The sequence below is a fragment of the Zeugodacus cucurbitae genome, chromosome 4 (assembly GCF_028554725.1).
Source record: "Zeugodacus cucurbitae isolate PBARC_wt_2022May chromosome 4, idZeuCucr1.2, whole genome shotgun sequence".
NCBI lineage: Eukaryota > Metazoa > Arthropoda > Insecta > Diptera > Tephritidae > Zeugodacus > Zeugodacus cucurbitae.
The window spans coordinates 64,580,432-64,601,453 of record NC_071669.1 but is presented as its reverse complement, the minus strand read 5'-3'; the positions used below and the strand labels follow the sequence as shown (position 1 = coordinate 64,601,453).

At 37.9% G+C, this 21,022-nt stretch overlaps 1 protein-coding gene across 5 annotated transcripts in view; it reads right to left on the bottom strand.

Annotated features, from left to right (window-relative positions):
* The window catches only part of LOC105211141 (uncharacterized), a 188,038-nt gene that overhangs the window by 43,542 nt on the left and 123,474 nt on the right, over positions 1-21,022 (bottom strand). For all 5 annotated transcript variants that reach the window (XM_029039524.2, XM_011182464.3, XM_029039522.2 and 2 more), the window contains 2 exons: positions 9,812-10,343; positions 6,454-7,386 (listed from right to left, as the gene is read on the bottom strand). In XM_029039524.2, the coding sequence (XP_028895357.2) occupies positions 6,454-7,386; positions 9,812-10,343 (1,465 nt within the window). The remainder of the gene's footprint in view (positions 1-6,453; positions 7,387-9,811; positions 10,344-21,022) is intronic.

The following is a 21,022-nucleotide window of genomic DNA, read 5'->3' as shown; positions in this document are numbered from 1 at the left end:
ACATTCTTCTTAGTAGAAGCTGACTAGTTAAACTATGTAGACTACGGTATGATTCACATATCTATCATCAATTAGAAATGGTATACGACATTGTTATAATATATAATGGCATCTGAGACCTCCAATTGAAACATTTCGGTAAAGTATTATCTCCTGTAACCCCACATATTATGAAAGAGAATTTTACACTGCTGGGTTCTTCTCTGAATTTAACAAGTTTTGATAATTAGAGTATCATAAAAATAATTCAAATGTGTCCAACTAAAAGAGTCGACCGCCCAGCATGCCACTTCGCATTTACCAAGCACAACTATCAGATATTCTTCTAACGAGCCATTACGAATTTGCCACCCAAAATGTGTACGCTTTAAAAGCTTTCCGAGTAAATGGCTTAATAGCTTTCTAGTTACAAGCTAAAGTGCGATCAAAGCAGTGCGCGCACAGGCAATTAATCACTGAGGAGAAATGGCATCAAATAGGCGACAGTGCAGAAAATCAACTGTCACATCAAGCGAGTGAGCGCGCAAACACTTTATGGAAATCATGCTGATATACAATATACATACATATGTATAGATATATATAAAATGATGAGTTTAAATCATGCGACAAACGTTGTGGCAATAAGCGCACACAGCAGTCATGCAACATCTGGTGGCACATGTAGTAGCAACCCACAGCAGTTAGCGTCATTTGAGGCAATGAAGAGGTGAGTATGCGGGAGAGTGCACCAAATGCATGCGACATTTAGCGGATGCGCGTGATAAATCACAACCGCCACATTGCATTAAATGAAAAGCATATTCAATTAAGAAATGCCAACCGCTGGGCGAAGCATACCAGCGCGCGGCGGCAGTGTGTAACAAGTGAAGCGCGTCGATGACTGCGGATGCAGGCGAGCAAGAGACGGGCGCTTAATGTAAGCCAAAGTAGACGGCGCTGGCGCGTTTCCTTTGCGGCAAGTGGCGGTTGCAGGACACACATTTTTATTTGTTTTTGGTTTCATAATTTTTTTTTGCTAACTGTACAAATGTTGGCAATCACAGAGAGCAACATTTTCGGTGTCGCCGCCGCTGATGTCGTTGTCTGACAGCTGCAGATAGCACATGATTAGCCATACAAACAGACACACTCTTACTGGCGAGCGTACACCGTTATTGGTGTACACTTATAATTGCAGTTAATATATTTTTGAGCGCGCAGCAGTGATTGCTTGGTGGCCGCTTAGCGCTGGCAACTGGTTCGACGCGGTACATGCAACGCTGCCGCGCGGCTGTTAGACTTTGTAAGACTTTTATTTAATTCCTCTTTGAAATGGCAAATGGCGCACTGCCGCGGCGGCTTAAAATATGCTTGCGCGTACGTGTATGTATGCTTGAGATAACTGTAATTCTGCAAAGTTGCAATACCAGCAACAACAACAGCAGCGCGCTGTTGTGGCAATCGCACACTTACCGCGGTAATGCTGCGCGCAATGCCTTTGTATCGCTTTTCAGTTATTTATTAATTCACATTGCAACTGAATTTGCTGTGCGCTGCCATGTGCCATGTCGTGGCCTTGCTTAGCCTCGTACAAACACTTTGCAACATGTTGCACATGCATTTTGCTTGTGTTGCTGCTAAGTTAAGTCTGCCTCTGTGGCTTTATCTTGCGCCTTCCTTTTCGACTTTGATTTGGATTAAGTTTGCTTTTCCGCTTTCGGCAAGCAGGCGTTTGGCCTTATCGTCGCGCAGCTTCGCGAAATGCGCAAGGCAAGCGTGCTGTTCGCCGTTTAAGAATAACGTACAAGTGCGCATGCGCAACCATTCGCTGCGCTTCCACATGTGTATCTATAGAAGTACTTAGAGAAAAAATCGTGGCTTTTCTTAATTATTAATTCGATTTATTAATTTAAATAGATATGTATGTACCTATGCTATGAGCCTTTGAAGTAATCTCAACAAGTTCCATTATATTCAAGATTATATAATTTTTCTAAGATATCTAACATAATAACCGATATATACGGTATAAAGTCCACCGTAGCTCTGAAATGGTGTTTGGAGGCTAGAAGAAATATTGATCTGATTTTGCTATATTTTTGACACGGAGCCTCACTATTATAATAAACACATCTCCTTTGAATTTCTTTAGAATATCTGAGAGATTTACCGATATTTTCTCTAAAAAATTACCCACAAGCACTGAGGTCCTCTTCTTCGATATTTGGGGTCTTGAAAAGTTATAGTTTGGTTTCGGTTATTTTTTTTAGGGCGATATCACATAAGCAATGCAGTATATGTGCAAAGTTTTGTTCCGATATCTTAGATTAGGTTAGGTTGTAAGGTTGTTTCCCAAAGGGAAAACACACGTAGACTTTGAAATATAGTCCTTTGTGAAGCCTGGTTCCCCCCTAGATTAACAATTAGGAGTTGACAAAGCGCTACAAATCTGCAGAGCTTTTTAATTTCTATATTCGCTATTTCGCGAGCCTATTCTAAAAAGTGAGATTCAATAAATCTCTTTCTTAATCTCGCAAAGGCGGGACATTTCAGAAGAAAGTGATGAGACAATTCCACCTCACCCTCCTCCATGCAGCTTCTACAGCTAGCATCCGGTAAGATTTCTAACCGTACAATCCGATATCTTCACTGGTGCTTAATTTATAGATTGTCAAGTGTACGAATCTGATGGATTCCAAAATTTTCATACAAGGAAAGCTCATTTTTAAATTATACTATTGCCAAGAAAATATCATGAACCTTACTAATTTCGTTGAAATTGGTCGAGTGGTTCCTGAGATATGCTTTTTGACCCTTAAGTAGACCTATTTAAAATTTTATATAGTGTCTTCAAAGTGTGTCTGAAATTTTTCGAAATCAAACTATAACTCTTTGAGACCCTTGTTATTGAATAGGGACCAGACACTGTCGGTCATTCTGTGAAAAAATGAAATTAAAATTTGAAAGGATTTTTTAATCTGATGATAATGTGGCACGGAGATAAAAACGAAAAAAATTGGTTAATACTTTTCCTGAGGTTTTCATTTATCTGTTATAAGAACTTACAACTTCCGGCTGACTTTAATACTTTCTTGGATATATTATAGTTGGTTACCGAAAATGCTAAAAATCGGTCGATAAATCACTCCAGTCCCCAAACATATAGTGATACCGTTGTTTTGGTATAAAGCTGAGAGGCTTTTTTCCTTAAAAATTTCCAATTTTTATATAACCGTAATTTCCAGTGCACTTCGTTGCTACTGTGCAACTAGTCAAAATTAAGTTGTCGGCCTGGGAAAGTGTGAATAAATCAAAATATGCAAATCATTTAGAAATTCACCGATAATTCATTAGTGTATAAATAGTTACAAGTTTCGTTTGCGCGGAAAATGCGGCGTTGAAATGTTGGCGCGGCTAATTGCTACCAGATTTATGGCAAAGATTTTCACTTTTCAGTGAGCAAATAAATTTAACGCTAACAAGAAAATGCAAATTGAGCGGGAAAAGAGGGAAAATGAAAAGATTTCCGTTAAGGCAAGAGGTTAAAGAGAGTTAGTATATATATATATATATATAAAACAATGTATTTCTTGTTAGCAGTTTAAACACATTCTAAATGCTAATATTTGGCACATAACTGTAAAATATTAAAACAATCAAATTTTTTATTATTTTCGCGCGGTTCATTCAACTCGCCCAACAGCGACATTTTCATAACACCCATGCGCGCATTCATTAATTTATGAAATTACACACGTTAGCTTTACTGTCTGACTGTATGTTTGACACTGTGTGTGTTTGTGCAGACTCCTTCGAAATTTTTTGATTAATCGAAGATGCAATTTCATAATCATCATATCGTCGCTTTAAGGCTTGAGCAAAACAAAGCACGTGTACCAAACAAACTCATACAAACATACTATATGTACCGTTTGTGGCTGCATTACAGTTATTTCACGTATTTTGACTTCGAAAAAGGCAAACAGGCAAACTCATGGCTAACAAATTGATAAATCGTGCAGCGCGTATTTGCTCAAGGCGCTCAGTTACCACTTCGTTTTGCAACGATATGAAACACAAGCGCTTATTGCTGTTCGCTTGTATATATCATATGTGTTTGTGTGTGTGTTTGTATGCCAACAATGTCCACAGGTAATCACTAATGGGCAAGAGTTGAAAAGTCAAAGAGTGTCAAGTGACAAAAAGAAAAGGGAAGAGGCGACAAAATCGTTGTTGTGGTGAGAAAGAGCAACGTGGTCTCAAGTGGGACATGTAAAACGTACAACAACAATAACAACAACAGCGCTCATTACAATAGTCGCTGTCATATTTGTTGTGTGCAGTTCACAATGGTTTGGTGCAATATCTTTCAGTCACACAATTGTGGATTTTCCTGCCTTTTTTATTACTTTTTCATAACCGTACTTTTGTGTACCATCATTTATTAAATTTGTTAAATTGCAAATAATATTTTCGGTTTCTTGTATTTAATTTGTTGGTTTTAGCCGTTGTTAACCTACTCTTTAACGTATATAATCTCATTGTAGACGCTGGAAAATGCTTTTGATTCGATTGCTGAATAATATTGTGTATGAACAGCGAATGAAGATAGCGCGAGCATCCGATTACGATACAACGGTGGGGATAGTAATGGAAAATGCATTTATTTTTGAAAATTTTTACTATAAAAGGTTGTTGATATCCTGAAAATAAAATTTATGTTGATAGAAGAGGAGTAAACTGTTAATCGCCCAAGAAAAGTTCAGCTCAAGTACCTCTCGGTGCTTGAATTACTGTCAACAGAGGGCGCTGCGAATAGAATTTCGCTTTGGTAATAGTACAAAATAATAACAATACTAACCCCTCAATCATCCTTAACGATGACTACTACTCAAGAAATACGTGATGGCACTCCATCTCGTATCGCTCAGGACCATAACAGTCCTGTTGGCCCATCAAAATAACCTAAGCCAACCCCTCAATGATAACAGACTATAAGATAAACTAATCTTTTCTCGACGAGCGAATCCAATTTTCAACGGAGCGGGGGATCCCTCACTGGTACTAGCACACAAAAGGCGGCTCTCGACAATTTTGAAGGAGAGTTTGGATCCGCATGAATAAACTCATGTGAATACTTGGCTTTAAAATATCGGCCGCGAAATCTATAAAGGTCTATCCGAATAATTTGAATGGCAGTAATTTAATTTTGTCAGCGACAACTAAGGAAACTATCCCCCTACTTATTTGACTAGTTATTATGACCATAATGGAGAAAGCTCAATTATTCATGCTATACAATAAATTTTGGGTATAAGTGAAAAAAAAAATATCAATACAAAAGGTTCTAGCTTTATCAGACATAGAGCTATAAACATTTCCTCATCATTTATATCATCATTTATAAGTGATTTGCTAAATTCCGTACAGTCTATATTAGTAGCGAAGACGATGAAGGCAGTCAAGTCAAATAAGTCAGTTCCGGATAAAAACATAAAAGATCAACAAACTAAAATTTGAATGACCTTATTTAATATATAGTTCATGAAAATAAGAGTATGAAAAGCAATGTGCAAATGTCTCTCGATTCACAAATTACTGAAATCTTTGGGGAAAAATAGTTGAATTGGGATTCAACTTCCTTTCGTACTTTTCGTATCGGGATCGCAGAGAATTGTTTCTGTTCTTAAATCGGAAAAGCTTGGTAATTGGAAAAAAGTGCGGAGTACGAGCCTATTGTTATTTTCTAGTGTAGTATCTCAACAGTTTTATTATAGCCATGTTCTGATTACTATCAGTAATTCTTATATTCTGAAAGAACAGTTTTGACTTGTCTTTGGTGTCTTTAATCTAGCCATCTGTAATGGTCTTCATTCTTCAGTATTGAGCTTAGTATATAATGCGATCTCAGTTGTTTATGAAAATAGAGACTGCCCCATATATTCAAAGAATGGTATATACCTATATAATACATATACTTGAGCAACATTTTACGTAGACCCCGACAATATATACTGGGCCGGGAACTTGAGATTTATTAGTATCCCACAGTCTTTTAAAACTTTTAGAACAATAAAACCGATGGTTTGAGACAACCTTCATAGAGATGGAGTCAAAGAAGTATTTAAATTTGAGTAGATTTCTTCGCGGATTAGCCATTTTATTATAAGTTTAGAACTTTGGAGGTACAACTTCAGACATAAGGTTGACAGTACTGGAAAGTGGTATTTAGTATTAAGTGGAGTTATATCAATTGTCATTTTAATCTATGACAAGGATAACGGTATATTCAAAATATATATAGTATCAATACTCTTTACTATCATTCAAAATAACATAGTCTGTACTTGGCTTACATCACAGAAAGTGGCAATTATTTTCGTAAAAAAAAAGAAAACAAAAACTTTTCACTAACACTTTCTCCCAGCCAATATACGAATACATGTACGAACTTTTATCGGTCACACTTACCTCGTTAATTTCATCCTCCAGCGCACGCTGACGCGTCAATTCACGCAAGCGCTCACGACGTTGCTCCGTGAGCTGTTCCAGCCGCTTGGCGGCGCGATCGACCTCATTGAATAGTAATGTCACTTTGTGCAGTCTAATTGCAACATCCACGCTGTCTGCTGCACTACAGTTATCCACTGCAACGGCATTATTAGCGGCTACCGACGCGCTGCCAGCTACTGTTGGCCGACTGATGGCATCGCATGACGTCATTGTGCTGTACTTGGACACAGCGGGGCAATTGTGTGATGACTGTTGTTGTTGCTGTTGGTGTTGTGGTTGATGTGTCATGCCAAAGCTATAACTGCCACCAAAACCGAGATGGCTGATGGATGAAATGGTGGACAGTAGTTTGTTGCCGCTGCCACTGCTGCTGCTGTGGCGATTGTTGTTGTAATAGCGCGCGTTGTTGTTTTTGCTACTGTTAGTCGCGCTGATATTGCCATTATGATTGTGGCTATTTTCGTCAGTAGTCGGCGCTGCTGCAACTGCCGCAAACGCTTTGGCCAGCTCATGCAGATGCGCTAACTGTAAAGCGCCGCGCTTGCGCAAATTATGTAATTCAGAATCCATAAGCGCGCGACTTAACGCGCGATGTTGCGCATACAATTGCCGACGTGTGGGTAGGCCCTGCAGGTCGGCGGAGCGTATGTCACTCATGGCGGCCACTAGCCGTTGGCCCGCCGTGGCACATTGCCGCTGAAAGGGTTCCAGTGCGACGAAGAATTCGCGCCACTTCCGCGCGTCGTGATGATGCAAACCTTGCAATTTGCCGTACGGTATTTGCGATGGTGCAACACTTGTCGTGACTTCATTGACGCTAATGAATTTCAACGAATGTTGTTTTTGTTGTTGCAATGCTGTCGGTGGTTGCTGTTGCTGTTGTTGTTGCTCCTGTTCAAACGGAGGGAGAAGAAATCAAAGAAACGTGTATTGTTAGTTGTTGCTTTTGTTGTTATTGTTACATTCAATCATTTTGGTCTGTCCGTCCGCGCTTCGTTTGTCTACAATTTTCGTATTTCGTCTATTTGCACATCTGTTTGTCCATTTGTCGCTTTGCTCTCGTGTTGCTTTTCTATTTGTTTTTGCTCGTTGTCAATGTTTTTGTTGTTTTTTTTGTTTGGTGGTAGTTCTTGTTAAAAATCGGGTTAATTGGGTGTTATGTCGGGGCGTTAACCGCGTGCTCAGATGTTGATCATTTGTTCCCGAGCGTTTTTTTCCTGTTTTTTTACAGTTTTTTCCTTCCTACTCAAAGCGGGTCCAAGCCGGAGTCTACATTGTTTCTAACTACTATTGTTTCTTTGTTTGTTGTTGTTGTTGTGGAGCTTTCAATATCTTGTTATTTACTACTCTTTGCTACTCATTCAATTGTTAGCGAATCGACATCAAGACATTTACCTCATTTTATTTAACAAGTAACTGCAGTTTCGCCGTGTCTTTTTGTTAGGTGCTGTCTTGCCCTGGCCTCCGTAGGAGGTACAAAGAGAGTTCAGCAGTTGATTTATTTTGGGAACTATTTTCGGTTTTTAATGCCAATTGTCGAAACTGTTCATTTGTACTTAATACCTTTTATGTCATTCTATGGATATTTGAGTAGTCAGTTTGGCCAGTGTGAAGAGCTGAGGGGTGAAAAGGTGTTTTTGAAGAGAAATGTAGTGAAAGTAGTACTCTGACAAGGTTGAGGCACTAGAGTGTAGGATTACTCATTCCACTTTAGATTCAGTGATGACATGAAGCTATAGGGTCTAGAGATGTGCTAGTTAACTGATCTGAGAAGAATGACTAGTGGTAATCGGTAACCGGTAACCGGTACCAACAAAAGTAATGTTCTTTATTTCTTCACTTGGACTCTTTAGGAACCATTTGGCGATTCTACGTATACTTGGTCTTGGACTCTAGATCCATTATAAATTCGACTTTCTAGAAAACATTCTTCAAAAGTGTAATCTTTGTAAAGATCGTCGACTAAAATATCGTTAGCTTCCTACTCATCGTATTATATAATTTTACTTTTCTAGTTGACAATCAAACCTACTTTAAACTGTCTGCAAACTAAGATTATCTTCTTTTCATAATTCTTAACGTCTTTTGCATTCATTTTGAGTAATTTACGGCATCACAAAGAACTGGTGACATTAGCTGTCCATTTGAGATCTTAAACCTAACCTCTTAAATCTAACCTAACACTGGTCACTCTCATTCTCTTTTGAATCCACGAGCGATCAAGAGTATTACTATATTTCCATTATGTTGATTCATTTCAAAGTACCTAAAATTAGTAGTACTACGCAATTTCTGTTGTTCCTGCTGCAGAGCTTCTTAATAATCGCTTGACCGACAGCTATAAAGGAAGAACCGAAAAGGAAAAAAACTCTCGGAGATGGCAACCAATAGTTTTATGACTTACTAAGTCGGATTAAACCCCCAATTGAGTCATACTAGATAGCCTCATCTACGGATAGACTTTTGAGGTTTGTAAGGTTTCTGAGCTTCGTAAAAAACGCTTGGGCTAGAGCTACAGAGGGAGAACCGAAAATAAAAAAGCTTTTGGAGATGACAACCAATAGTTTCATGACTTACTAAGTCGGATTAATCCCCCGATTGAGCTATTTAGTATAGCTTTTTTGAGGGGAGATTTCATATTATTTTTTGTGCAGTTTCGGGGTTTGAATGATGTATGAAAGCGACTGAAAGTGATCCAATAAATATAAATTACTGTTGTACTTTAAAAACATAAAGATTTCATAAAATTGGAAGCTTTATTTGAACTTTAGGAGCTTTTCAAGGAGCTTTAATAGATTTCGCATTTAATCTCTCTTTAATTTTCTTAAATTAGGTTTGATGTGCAGTGAATATCGCGATTATTTATGAAAATAAAAGAAAACAAAAACACTAATATGAAGATAATGGGCCTTTATTCATTTCTCTTATTATGACTATGACCTTTAACTGCTTTCTTCTCAATATAGATTTTGTGCGAAAAAGAATGATGAATCTTCATATTCTACCCAAATTATGAGGCTTTAGAGCTCTATCTAGTGATTCTATATATTCTAAGTCGCTCATAAACTTCTTTGGAATATTTATAATGAACTATAGGTCGGTAAGGTCACGCTGGTCCAAGCCTTAAATCTCTGAATAGCAGAAAATATGGTTATAAATCCTCACAAAAGTATGGAAAACCAAAATCTCCTACATTTTGGTCTGCCGCTTAAAAGATCGCGCAATATGGTCAAAGTAAAGTTTTATGTCATTATGTTGTTGTATAGCAGTTGTTGTTTGACTCTTTTTATTTGGCTAATGTGTGGGTGCAACTCACCTTTATGCAACTTTCGTTATTCTCGTCATTACCGCAACTGCTGAGAGCCGTATTATTGCCAAATGCTGAGTGCTGCTGTTGCTCATGTTGTTGTTGTTTTTGTGGTGGCAATAACTTGTGTTCGAGGCAAACAGCAAGAATTTCGCAATACGCAATTTGCCTTGTCAGCAAACGCAGACTTTGGCAAATTAAGTCGATTACGCACATTTGGCTCGACTTTTCGATGGCAATTAGAATGGTGAACGTTGGTGTTGCAGCAACGGTGTTGCCGTTGTTGTTGCCAGCAGTTGCATGGGCGGGTGATTTAACGGCGTTGCCGGTGGCTGTTGTGACATTTGAGGTGACTGACACACTTGCGGAGTTGCTGCCAGAAGCCAGCGGCGTCGCTGCGACCGCTGCTCGCGCCATTTTCGGTGTCGACGGACGGTTGATGGACGCTGGTTCTGCTGTTGACTGTTGTTGGTGGTTGTGTTGTTGCATTGAAGGCTGTTGCTGCGTTGTGGTACGGTCATTAGCATTCACAGTTGACGTTCTGCAAATTGAAAACGAAAACAACAAATATTTTTAGCAAAATGCGTGACTGATTATTATAAAAAAAAACGTAAAATAATCGCTTGCAGTCGATGGCAGATAAATGCGAGAACTTGTTAGAGTTATGTACACGTTTTGTTCGCAAGATTTTTAACAGCTGCAGCAAATCAATAATCTGTGTGTGCGTGTGTGTACGCCTGCGTGCGTTCGTATCTTGAAACTCGACTTCGCGCACTAGATAAATGATCGATCATTAGCCGATCTGTGGATAAACTCGTAAATAGTCAAGCCAATACATTTATGAATACTACAATGACAAGGGATGACCGTGTAGGGAAATTTTGGAAAAAAAGATTAGCGAGAATTGAAGGCGATCTTTTATTCTCTTTTTTGGAGAGAACGGTCCAGAATATGCACTATTCAAAGAGTTCTATTAGAAGATCGTTGGTATAAACAAATTCACAAAGAGAATTTGAGTCCGAAAGCTCAACAAGTCTCTTTTAATAAGTATTTCCTAGAATCGTTACATCGGATTTATAATTCCATGTTTTCCTTCGAAATGCTTGATCCTCCTATCTTGAGATAATTTTGCTTTATGTATGTACATATTTTAGAATATTAGCAGGAAGCGCTACAGTTCACAAGCTGAACTATAGATAAACTCCGACAAATCACATTTTTGGTATAAGTAAGCATCTTCGAAATATTAAAATATTTAGAATGCTGGTTCTCTACCTCCATAACCAGTTAACCTGACGTATGGGACGATCATCACTTTACTGACATCATCATAATTTTGTCCGAGTTGGCAAAGTCAATAAAGATTTCCAGATCACATTGCATTCTTAGAAGAGATAATTGGATCTGATTAGTGAAGCGAAAAGGACTTTGAAGACCATGGTCCAAAGCAAGATGATGACAGAGTTAATCTTCTGGTAATCTGTGGACCAGTACTGACACGACCAAATACCATTTTCACCGAAGAAATCTTCAAAGAAACTTGACAAAGGCTAAGAGGTTAGATGTTGGGAATATAGGGCCACGAATATAGACAGACAACCGTACTATTGTGGGTCTCTTGTGCGAGGACTACTATTGTCAATTTACCCTGGATGCAGTGCGAGTGTTGATCAATTCAATTCAGGCAGCTAGGCTTCTGTTTTGCAGATATTTTGTCGAGTGGATAGTCTTTGCCTGGGTCTGGGTCTCTGTGGCTGCAGAAAAATCAGGATCGTTCCTATTACGTTAACCTGACTGTCTTTAGAACGGTAAAGAAATTATTTCGATATCATTATCCCTACAGGGCGCATATATATTTTTAGAAAAAAAACCACAAATATTTACGCATTTTGCAGCCAGTTCGCATAATTTACAACTGAACCCTGACACAGAAAATATCTTTATTATTTTATTCACTTTTATTTTTTTGTTACAACGAAAATTGCATTCACCATTTACTTAACTACACACCGGTGATCGCCTCTATGCTGTTGTTGTTGTTGCAGCACAATCGAACACAATCATTTATTTATTAACGCTCATTTGTGCCACAAACAGCCAACATAAATAAATGCATGAAAATAAATTCTAGATATACCACATAGTAGTATAACCCGAGGCAATGCCAAGCCGTCGGCCGAAGGTGCGAGGTAAGCCGCTTGTCGCAGCTTACAACACGCTCGCTATTTAATTGAAATGACGCCGCATGTGGTCAGCATTATCAGCGACGACTTTGTCTGTCTTTGTGTTGGCAATAATAACATAGGCAACGACATATTCGCAACGCGACAACAGCACGAACACAGAGAGGCACAGAGAGTTAAATATAATTTGACGGTGAATGCGGTGTGTCTAGAGGTGCAGCGCTTCTTCAGATCAACCTACGCAGTTTTTGTGTTGTCTGTCACCAAATGCTTTTTTGGTGTTGCTGTTGTTGTAGTCTCATCTCGTGTAATTTGCTGTCGTTGACTGAGTGACTTAGCACTTTAGGTTGTGTTGGATTCTTTTTTGTAAGTTGCTGTTGTTGTTATTTTTAGCAGGATTTTTGTGATTTTCTTTTGCGAATGTTGCTGAGTCTATTCAAATGAGCTTAGAAATCTTGGGAAACTGAGTTAGGCTTACATATTTGAGATGGTGTTGACTTTTAATTTGTTTTTGGGTGATAAACATTATACTAGAGCTTTTGTGAAGTTTCACACCATAATTGTGGAGTGTGTCTGCGATTTTCTACACTCGGGACCATATTCGAACATTTGGGATTATAGATCAAGAAATCTTTCAGTGAAATAAATTATTATCTTTGTGATTTTTGTCAATCAAGAAGTCGTCTCATGATGTTCCTTGAAAAAGCTCCTTAAAGTTGTTAGCTATTCGGAAACATTATCATTCTGTTGCTATCTATGTTCCATAATTGATCTTAAACCAAAAAATTTTGTTCCAGATTTTATTTGAGATTCTAAAGATATGAGACCAATCAAGGGTATTTTGCTGGTTCTATGAAGATGAAGAAGATGAGATTGGACTCATAACGGTAGTTTTGCTTAATTCACAAATTGGCTACTCTTTAAACTCTTCTTCAGGATGTTCAGTTGGTCACCGTCAGTGACCTTGCTAGACTATCTTAAGGTGGATTTTCTGTAACGCATTTTCAGTAATATTTGAAATATATTTTAAATACCTACCAACTCTTTTAGAAATATTGTGATCTATCTAAGGACTTGAAAATACCGATCTAGTTTCTTAGAGAACACAATCACCCTTAGAGCAATATTCAATGTAAACCTTGTTGTACAGATTGAAATGATGATCTCATTATTTTTATACTAGCAATACTGAAGATTAACCCATATATAAGAAAGTACTATTTGGTCGAAAATGAGAGATCTCACTGAAATTCGGAAAAAGTGCTGTCAATATTCACTTTTCACTTTTACTCCACGAGACTTTTTGAACATTTTTATAGCTCTGAAATGATCAGTCAAATTTTCCATAACTGATCATGGAAGAGAATGGGAGCAGATCCGCCTTTGCTTTTGTAAAAGAATTGTTTCTTGAAATAAATTTTGTAGATCGGAGAAAAATTTGTACAAGTAAGGTCTCGTACCATCCCTAAATATATTTTGAAGAAAATAAGTCCTTGGGTCCACAATTTTAATAACCGAAACCGGTCCAAGATTTTGTCTAAATTATCATACATTCTGATGAATTATCTTACATACATACTTGGATACATTAGATCCACAAAACTTCAACACGCTCGAATTCAGTCTCACCTTACTTGCAGCTGATTATTAATTTTTGCTATTTGGATGAGTGCTGTTTGAATTATTGTCGCTTGTTGCGAATATCGCTGTTTGCACAGCTTGAGGTCGGACATTTAATAAGCTGTACAAATGTCTGTGTGTATATAAGTATATTTTTGAGTGTGCGCTTATTCATGCTGCTGCGATCTGCTGCTGCTGTTGCAGTAATTTGGGTTAATGTCGCGTGTATTTGTCATAATTTGCCTGCCAGCTACTCATTGCATATAGTCGTACTTGCCTAAACAGATCTGCCGGAGAATGTGTGTTATGTGCAGTCTGAAGTATATACATATGAGCGTGTGTAATGTTTACAAAATACTTGTTTAAACGGTTTTTGTAAAGTTGTTGGAATTTCGAAATAAAGATCTCAGACAAGCGCACCCATTAACACGAATCACTAAGACACAATGATTTAGACGATAGTGGATAGTGTGGCGCTATGCGCACTTTTAAAAACAAACTTATAAAATATTAGTTAGAGAGAATATATGGCTTTAGACAATCTTAAAGATTACGAATATTCTTATGTCTTAAAGCTTTAATGAAGACGCTCAGAATATTTGTTAGTAATTAAGACGTTGCTTGTTCTTCTTGTGTTATTAGGCGCCATTTTGTCTGTAATATTGTTGTAATTAAAATTAACTCGAGGTGGAAATTATATTGCATTTAAAACTCTTGCTCTCGATAGACTGGGAGAGCTCTGAAATATTCCATCAAGATATTAGTTAATAGATTTAAGATTACTTTGAGTTCGTGAACCTTAGATACAGTGAAAGCTATGTAAGATCGAATATGAAGTTGTGTGAACCTCCTGACACAGTTTGGATACTAAACCGAAGACGTATGAACACGGGTATGTCGTAATAGAAATTCCAAGTCCTTTGGATTTCAGCACTGACTCAGAAGTAAAAAAAAGTATTGCGGAATACATCACAGAGGCTCTAAGAGTGATATTTTATGCCATATTGACATTCAGCGGCTTATTCAGCTATCGAATTTTCAAGCTGAATAGGTACCGAAAGTCAAAATACCTATTTTGAAGTTTCTGATTTGGATTTATAAACTCTGTGGGCTGGGCTGTGGACTGCAAAAATCCGTGGTAGAGACTTTGTTTGATCTCTCAGTTATCGATCCATCAGATTACAATTTTGATATAAGATTAAGCATTCATTTGTTGTTATAAAACTGTTGAAACTAATTTTATGTAAATATTGAGATTAAAACCCCATAAAATCATATACAGTGCTTATTCAGCTAAGAGGTTTCTGGAATTTGAAAGCGCTGAATTCGTGTTCCAGAAATCGAAAGCAAAGCGAGAACACGAATGAAAAGTAAAAACAAGAACAAAATGGAATTTGTAAAAGTCACGCCGAAAAACTTTTAATGATTCGTAAAAATTTTATATAGTCTCCGGAATGATCATTAAGAATTTTATAGCCCACTGTGGAGTGGCAACAGTATGAAAGACAAAACGAAGATAAAAAGGCAGAGCAGTGTGCTTAATATGAAACATAAATTTCCAGCACATTAAAATTTCACTTCCCGACAATGCCAGAGAAGAGCCAAGAAGAAACAGAGACAAACATGAAGAAAGAACTTTAGTAACTAGTAAGTAAAATATCGATTTATTGGAGTACCTAGTACTTGGTGATAATAAAATTGCCAATTGAAAGTTGTGGCAGCAATTAAAGGCGGCAACAGTTGCGTAACGCTTCCTATTTGCAACATAATATACTTAGACACGTTAAGAATTCTTAGTTGTTAGGAAGTCTCTAACCTTAAAATCACCTTAACAAAGTTGTATAACAGCTTCTTAATAAGAAGTTTACAGTTTACATGCGAGCATAAAAATTCAAGCAACGCGATAAAAAGAGTTGTAGAACACTTTATCGATCTTCTATGAAGTGGAGGCTTGCGCACATGCGCTCTCACTCGTCTAACATTGTGCGCGCAAGTCAAGTGTTGCGTTGTGAAATTTTTTATTGCGCCCAAGGTGTTGGCGTCACCTTTGTAACACTTAACATCAGCTGCTCACAGCCGACAAAAGTGTACTGATTGGCAATTAAAAGGTATTAGCTTTGGGTGGAGTTATGGAGCTGGCGACTCGGCCAACTGCAGACTGCTGATTAATAAGCCAAAGGCAATCAAATTTGTTCTTTTTGATGAAGATAATTTTATAGATTTTTAAAATTATTTTTTCTATTTTTGTTGTGATTTGGACTTCAGCCGCTTTTTGACTTTGTGAAATTTAGTGAACATGTTTAGATATTTAGATATACTCGTATGTAAGCTACAATGGCTAAGAATTTAAGCACTTTATTATTATCTTAAATTTTATTTTACGGCGCATCGTAGGGCTCTTAAAAGGGTTTCACTTTAACACATTCGTTCGGCTCATTGAACAAGTCAGTGCGCTACAACTAAGCACTTAATCAATGTCAACATCTTTTGCTGAGCAATAAAAAACTCATCTTTGTCCGGCAGAAAGAATGGTAAAATTTAAATAAGAGAGTAAGGTGGGGTTGAATTCGAGTGGAACGGATTTTTATATCGTTTCAAGAGGATTTCTTAGTATTCTCAAATTTTTATTTTCTAAGATATAATTTTATAATTAACGATAATTACCGTCATTAGGTGGAGAGGTGTGGCAAGGTCCCGGATAAGATCTCCACACCTGGATTTATTAAAAAGTCGGAGGTGCCACGGCTCTGCTTTTTCTTTTCAAGACTTCTTCACTTAGATAAATCTAAGCTAGGTCTAAGCCAATTGGATAACGGGTTTTTTGATTTTGAAAAAGTACCGTTAAGCGATATAATTCTGATTTGGTGGTTTCTCATGAATAAAGTGATCGATATTCGATGTCGTTAATAAATATCTATCTGTCAGATCCATGTTCTGACTATTCCCATATAACGTGTGACAGATCGGCCAAGGTTTGGACTTTGGACTCAACTTTTAGTACTCTTCTAGTTATTCAGTCTTTCCAACTATTCTGACATATCTAAATTGATTTAATTATATCTTCTCTACGTTAAGCCGTCTTAAACAACCGTTAATCTCACAAATATAAAATACTCTAGTGCAAAAAACTCCGCCTGGGTATAACAGTAACAGCATAACATTGACGTCTATGCAAATGAGGTCAAGATATGTGTTGCGATAATTTAATTTCCCTTCATGCAACGCTGAAAGGTTTAAAAATAGTTAAAGAGCATCAAAGTCAAAGGTATCACAGCCTTAGGCTGATATTCTAGAAACTAATATCTGGAAATACATACTCATACATACACACACAAAATCCATAAGTAACCGCCTGAAGTAACTTGTGAAATTATTGAAGCATTTAGCACAATCGCGATAGTCATGCCGCAACCATTGGAGAACATGGCTTTTGAAAGGCAACACTTGGTCCATGCCATGGATATATGTATACAACTAGCTATATACATACCGAACATATATTTAATATTCACTGGAAGTTTGATGCAAATTTGCTTTAAAATTCTATATGCCTTAATTCCTACTAAGAAACCATTCAGCCGTGCTGTCTGACCGAGCTGTTGGGTTTCGGTAACTTGCCCGCCATCGGCTGATAAAGGACTTCACTTGACTGTGGTGTTAGCAGCTTGGGAATTCTTTTGCCGCATGGCATCACATTTGCGCTTGGATTACATGACAACCGTAGCTGATGGGCTAAGTTGATGTTGACAATGATATGAGGATTATGTTGGCGATGATGTTGAAAGATGACGTCGGCTATAATGATATCGTTATGCCGCGAATGCCAATCAACACGCCACTTTTGTTGCCACAGAATGGGTGCATGGAGGGGAATTTAGTGGGGTGTGTGAAGAACTCAGTATATAAAAAATGTATATATTAAAAAAAAAGAGTCGAAAATGTCTGAAGCTCTCACAAGGTATATGATCCAGAAAATCACATTAAATCAAGAATGTGCTGAAATAAAAGAATTTTATGAATTTGAAATAAAGTTCCTGGAGATATTATTTCGAAAAATTTATGCTGATTACAAAAAAAAATCCATAAAATATTTGTTTATATACCCAGAACTTATCTACCACTACCTTCTTCCCTCCTTTACCTTTATACTACTGAGAACCTTTCATATTATTTTGAGGTTAGAAGCAACCGACTCTGGAACTAGACTGTAACATGAATTAGACTCAGTAAGGGTAGGATATTCATACGAATTATTTGATTTTTTCAGAAAAAAAAGCTATGAGCTCATGGGTGGTCTTTTTTCGGACTACTACTTAACTTGCTTAACTTTTACATCTAAATTATCTTCAACTTGGAATCCCAAATCATAAATCTTAGACCAGGAATAATTAAGACTCAAGATATGATTTGAAAGACTTTTGAGATCCATACTTTTTGAAGCAAAAAGTGGAAATTCTGAGAATACTAGGTACCAATGCTTCAAATATTATTGAGAAACAATACTGAGTATTTGAGAATTACTGTGATGTTCTGAGCTGAAGTTTTGGCTATCAGTTCGAGGCAATGTGTAGTGGTGTGTAAGAATGTGATCCTCTAACCCCAGAACTGCTTAATATCCGATAAAGCTTGGCGATTGGTGGGGACTATTAAACTAGCTCGTGTCGAATCGGGTGTTTCAAGCAGGAACTCCCTTAATATTTTATAGAGTTTCTTTGGATCGTATATGGATATTTGAAATGTCTTAGTGATTCTCAGAACCTTGATTAAAATTTTCGATTTTTTGTAATTATTTGTATTATTTACTTTGAACTTTACTGAATACAGAGAATAGCATTTTTCAGCTTTCATACCCAAAAGTTCTAGCACTTCACTTATTGTTGTTATTGCTTTTGTACGAATTTCACTTAGGGCCATTTTTGACTTGAACGACAGGATCAGCAATCAGTTAACAAAATTATAGGGACTTTATGTACACTTCAGTCACTCTAAGTCTATATGTATGTAGCAACAGTGGAAGCAAAACATAAATGGCATGGAACATTCTAAATCCAGCTTGGCACGTCACTCAGTAATATTCCACTAGCCGTTGGGTCTGCGCTCTTACCGAACAGTGTGTATAATATTTACGGTGCGGGAGGTTTGAGAGTACGAGACTCCGACGGCTTGGTGTTGGCGGCTTTTAACTTTGTTCTTTCAAACTTAATTTAAATGCAGTTGGACAGTCAGTCAGTCAGGCAGGCAGACGGGCAGCACCACGGTACGGACAGAACGGACAGGCCAAGGCGGACACGTTGTCCGGTGTTGTGCTGATGCTGCGGCTGACGTCGCCGCTGGTGTGTGCCCGCTTGGCTGACTGCCCGACTTCGGTCGGAGTCTGAGCAAGAATGCGTTCTTTTTTTGACAGTTTCGTGACACGTTAATTTTATGTTTTTATGCAGGTATGCTGCGAGCGCATATATAATATCTGTGGCATAGGGCAGCCCGGGCCATGAATGATGACGACCACAAATGCTGCGTCTTTACGCTGTGCTCCCTTTTCGCGGCACTTAAGTCACTACTTCTATGCAAAAGAATTGATTGCTAAGAATCTTAAGTGCTGCAGAAGAGAAGTAGCAGAAGGAAGTATATAGTGTTTGTGTTGTTGGCCTTTCTAGGAAAAAGCGCGCTGACCTGCATCCACCGCACATTTGTTGCCGAAACTGTGCCAGTGTGGCAGGCAGTTTGGTCGGGACCGGTGAGCTTTGTAGGTGCTGCTGATCGGCTGCCAATTGCTTGTCTCGCTGGACACACTGACGCTTCATGTGTGTCCTCGGGGGTAGTTCTACATTGCTAAGATTTTCTCACGACAAATTGAATTTTTATTACCCAAAAGGTTTCTAATTCTATTTATTTTGTTTGCGCTTTCTTCTTATTTTTTGAGTGAAAATATTTTGCGCATTTTTTCTGAGTTTTTTTGGTGCATGTGATTTATGGACCGCCGCTTGTGTGGGTCAGCGTAAACCGCTTTGTTGGCATTTATACAACAGCTTCCAGGAATATTTGCATTTATTTATGAATGTCTATATACATATATGTATGTATGTATGTATTCCGTGTGTTGCGTGTAATACTAATGTGCAAAATCGAGGTCAATTGCAATTAGTTAGCAATAGTCGCATGAGTACCGTTATATTTGTCTTGACACTCTCACAGTTGCCTCCACTCAATCTTCTCTATTTGACAACAAATGCATCTATTAGCATCTGCAATAACTGTGGTCGCATGTTGCTGCAACCAAATGTAAACAAAAAATTGGCAACTTCTTGTCAACACTTTGAAGTGACAACTTGTTGTTTGCGGGTGTAAAAGTTTTCGAGCACACTTGAGGGGTGTGTAGCGGAATTTACAAGTATTACTGTATGCAAAGTGGCAAATAGGTACATCAAGCTGTAAGATATAGTCTGTGGAACAGTGGTGCAAAACGTTCAAGCTGGGCTTTGATGTGACGCACTCTTCTTAGGGCTTAGACGTCATTCGTGATTATTAAGACAATAGTGAATCGAGGAGTTCTATGATATTTGAGAGAGAGGTATAGGTAGAGCAAGAAGTGAGGTGTTTTGCAGATGGTTCCAAGTTTAATGTCTGGATGAATGGAGTAGCTTACTGCCGTGACTCTCTCTATCAACTCTAAGTACTTCAAATTGTAGCTTCGATAACAACTTCTGAGAGTTAAACATCTACACCGGTGGCGGGGCAATAATACTGGTCCTGACGCATATACTTATTGGACTCAATTCAAGTTTTGGGTTTCTTGACTTCACTCATTCATTATAGTGTCGGATCAAAGTGAAATTTTTGGAAACTACAAATCCTATAAGCTTTCTTGCAGTTTCGTACTAATGATGAAGCTTTTGTCTGCGATAAAACGTAAAATATAGATCGGTTTTGGGAGCTTCTTGCAAGCTTGCAATACCGTACTTTCTGCTCTAGTAATATGGGTTATCTCTAGTCACTGTCTCATTAGAACTCGAAGTTGTCTAGTAGATGATGTAGTGGATCGATTAAACAACTTCCGTCTTCACTGCATTTTTTGAAAGATTAGTGTTAAAGAGAGACTTATCTGCTTTTGCTGCTCAATATATATATGTTACTCGGACTAACGTATGGACCGACTTGGCTCATTTTACGTGGATATCTCAAATTGTAAACGTAAAAAATACAGTTTGTGCAAGAACTAAAGCAGTACGACATTCCCAAACGACATCGCTTCGCTCTATGGGTTCTTGAAACGTTCCAAGAAGATCTGACGTTTTCGAGCCAAATTCTGTTAAGCGATGGGGCCCATTTGTTGCTCAATGGGTATGTAAACAAGCAGAATTGCCGCATTTGGAACGAAGAGCAATCTAAAGAGATTCAAAGCTGACATTTCATACAGAAA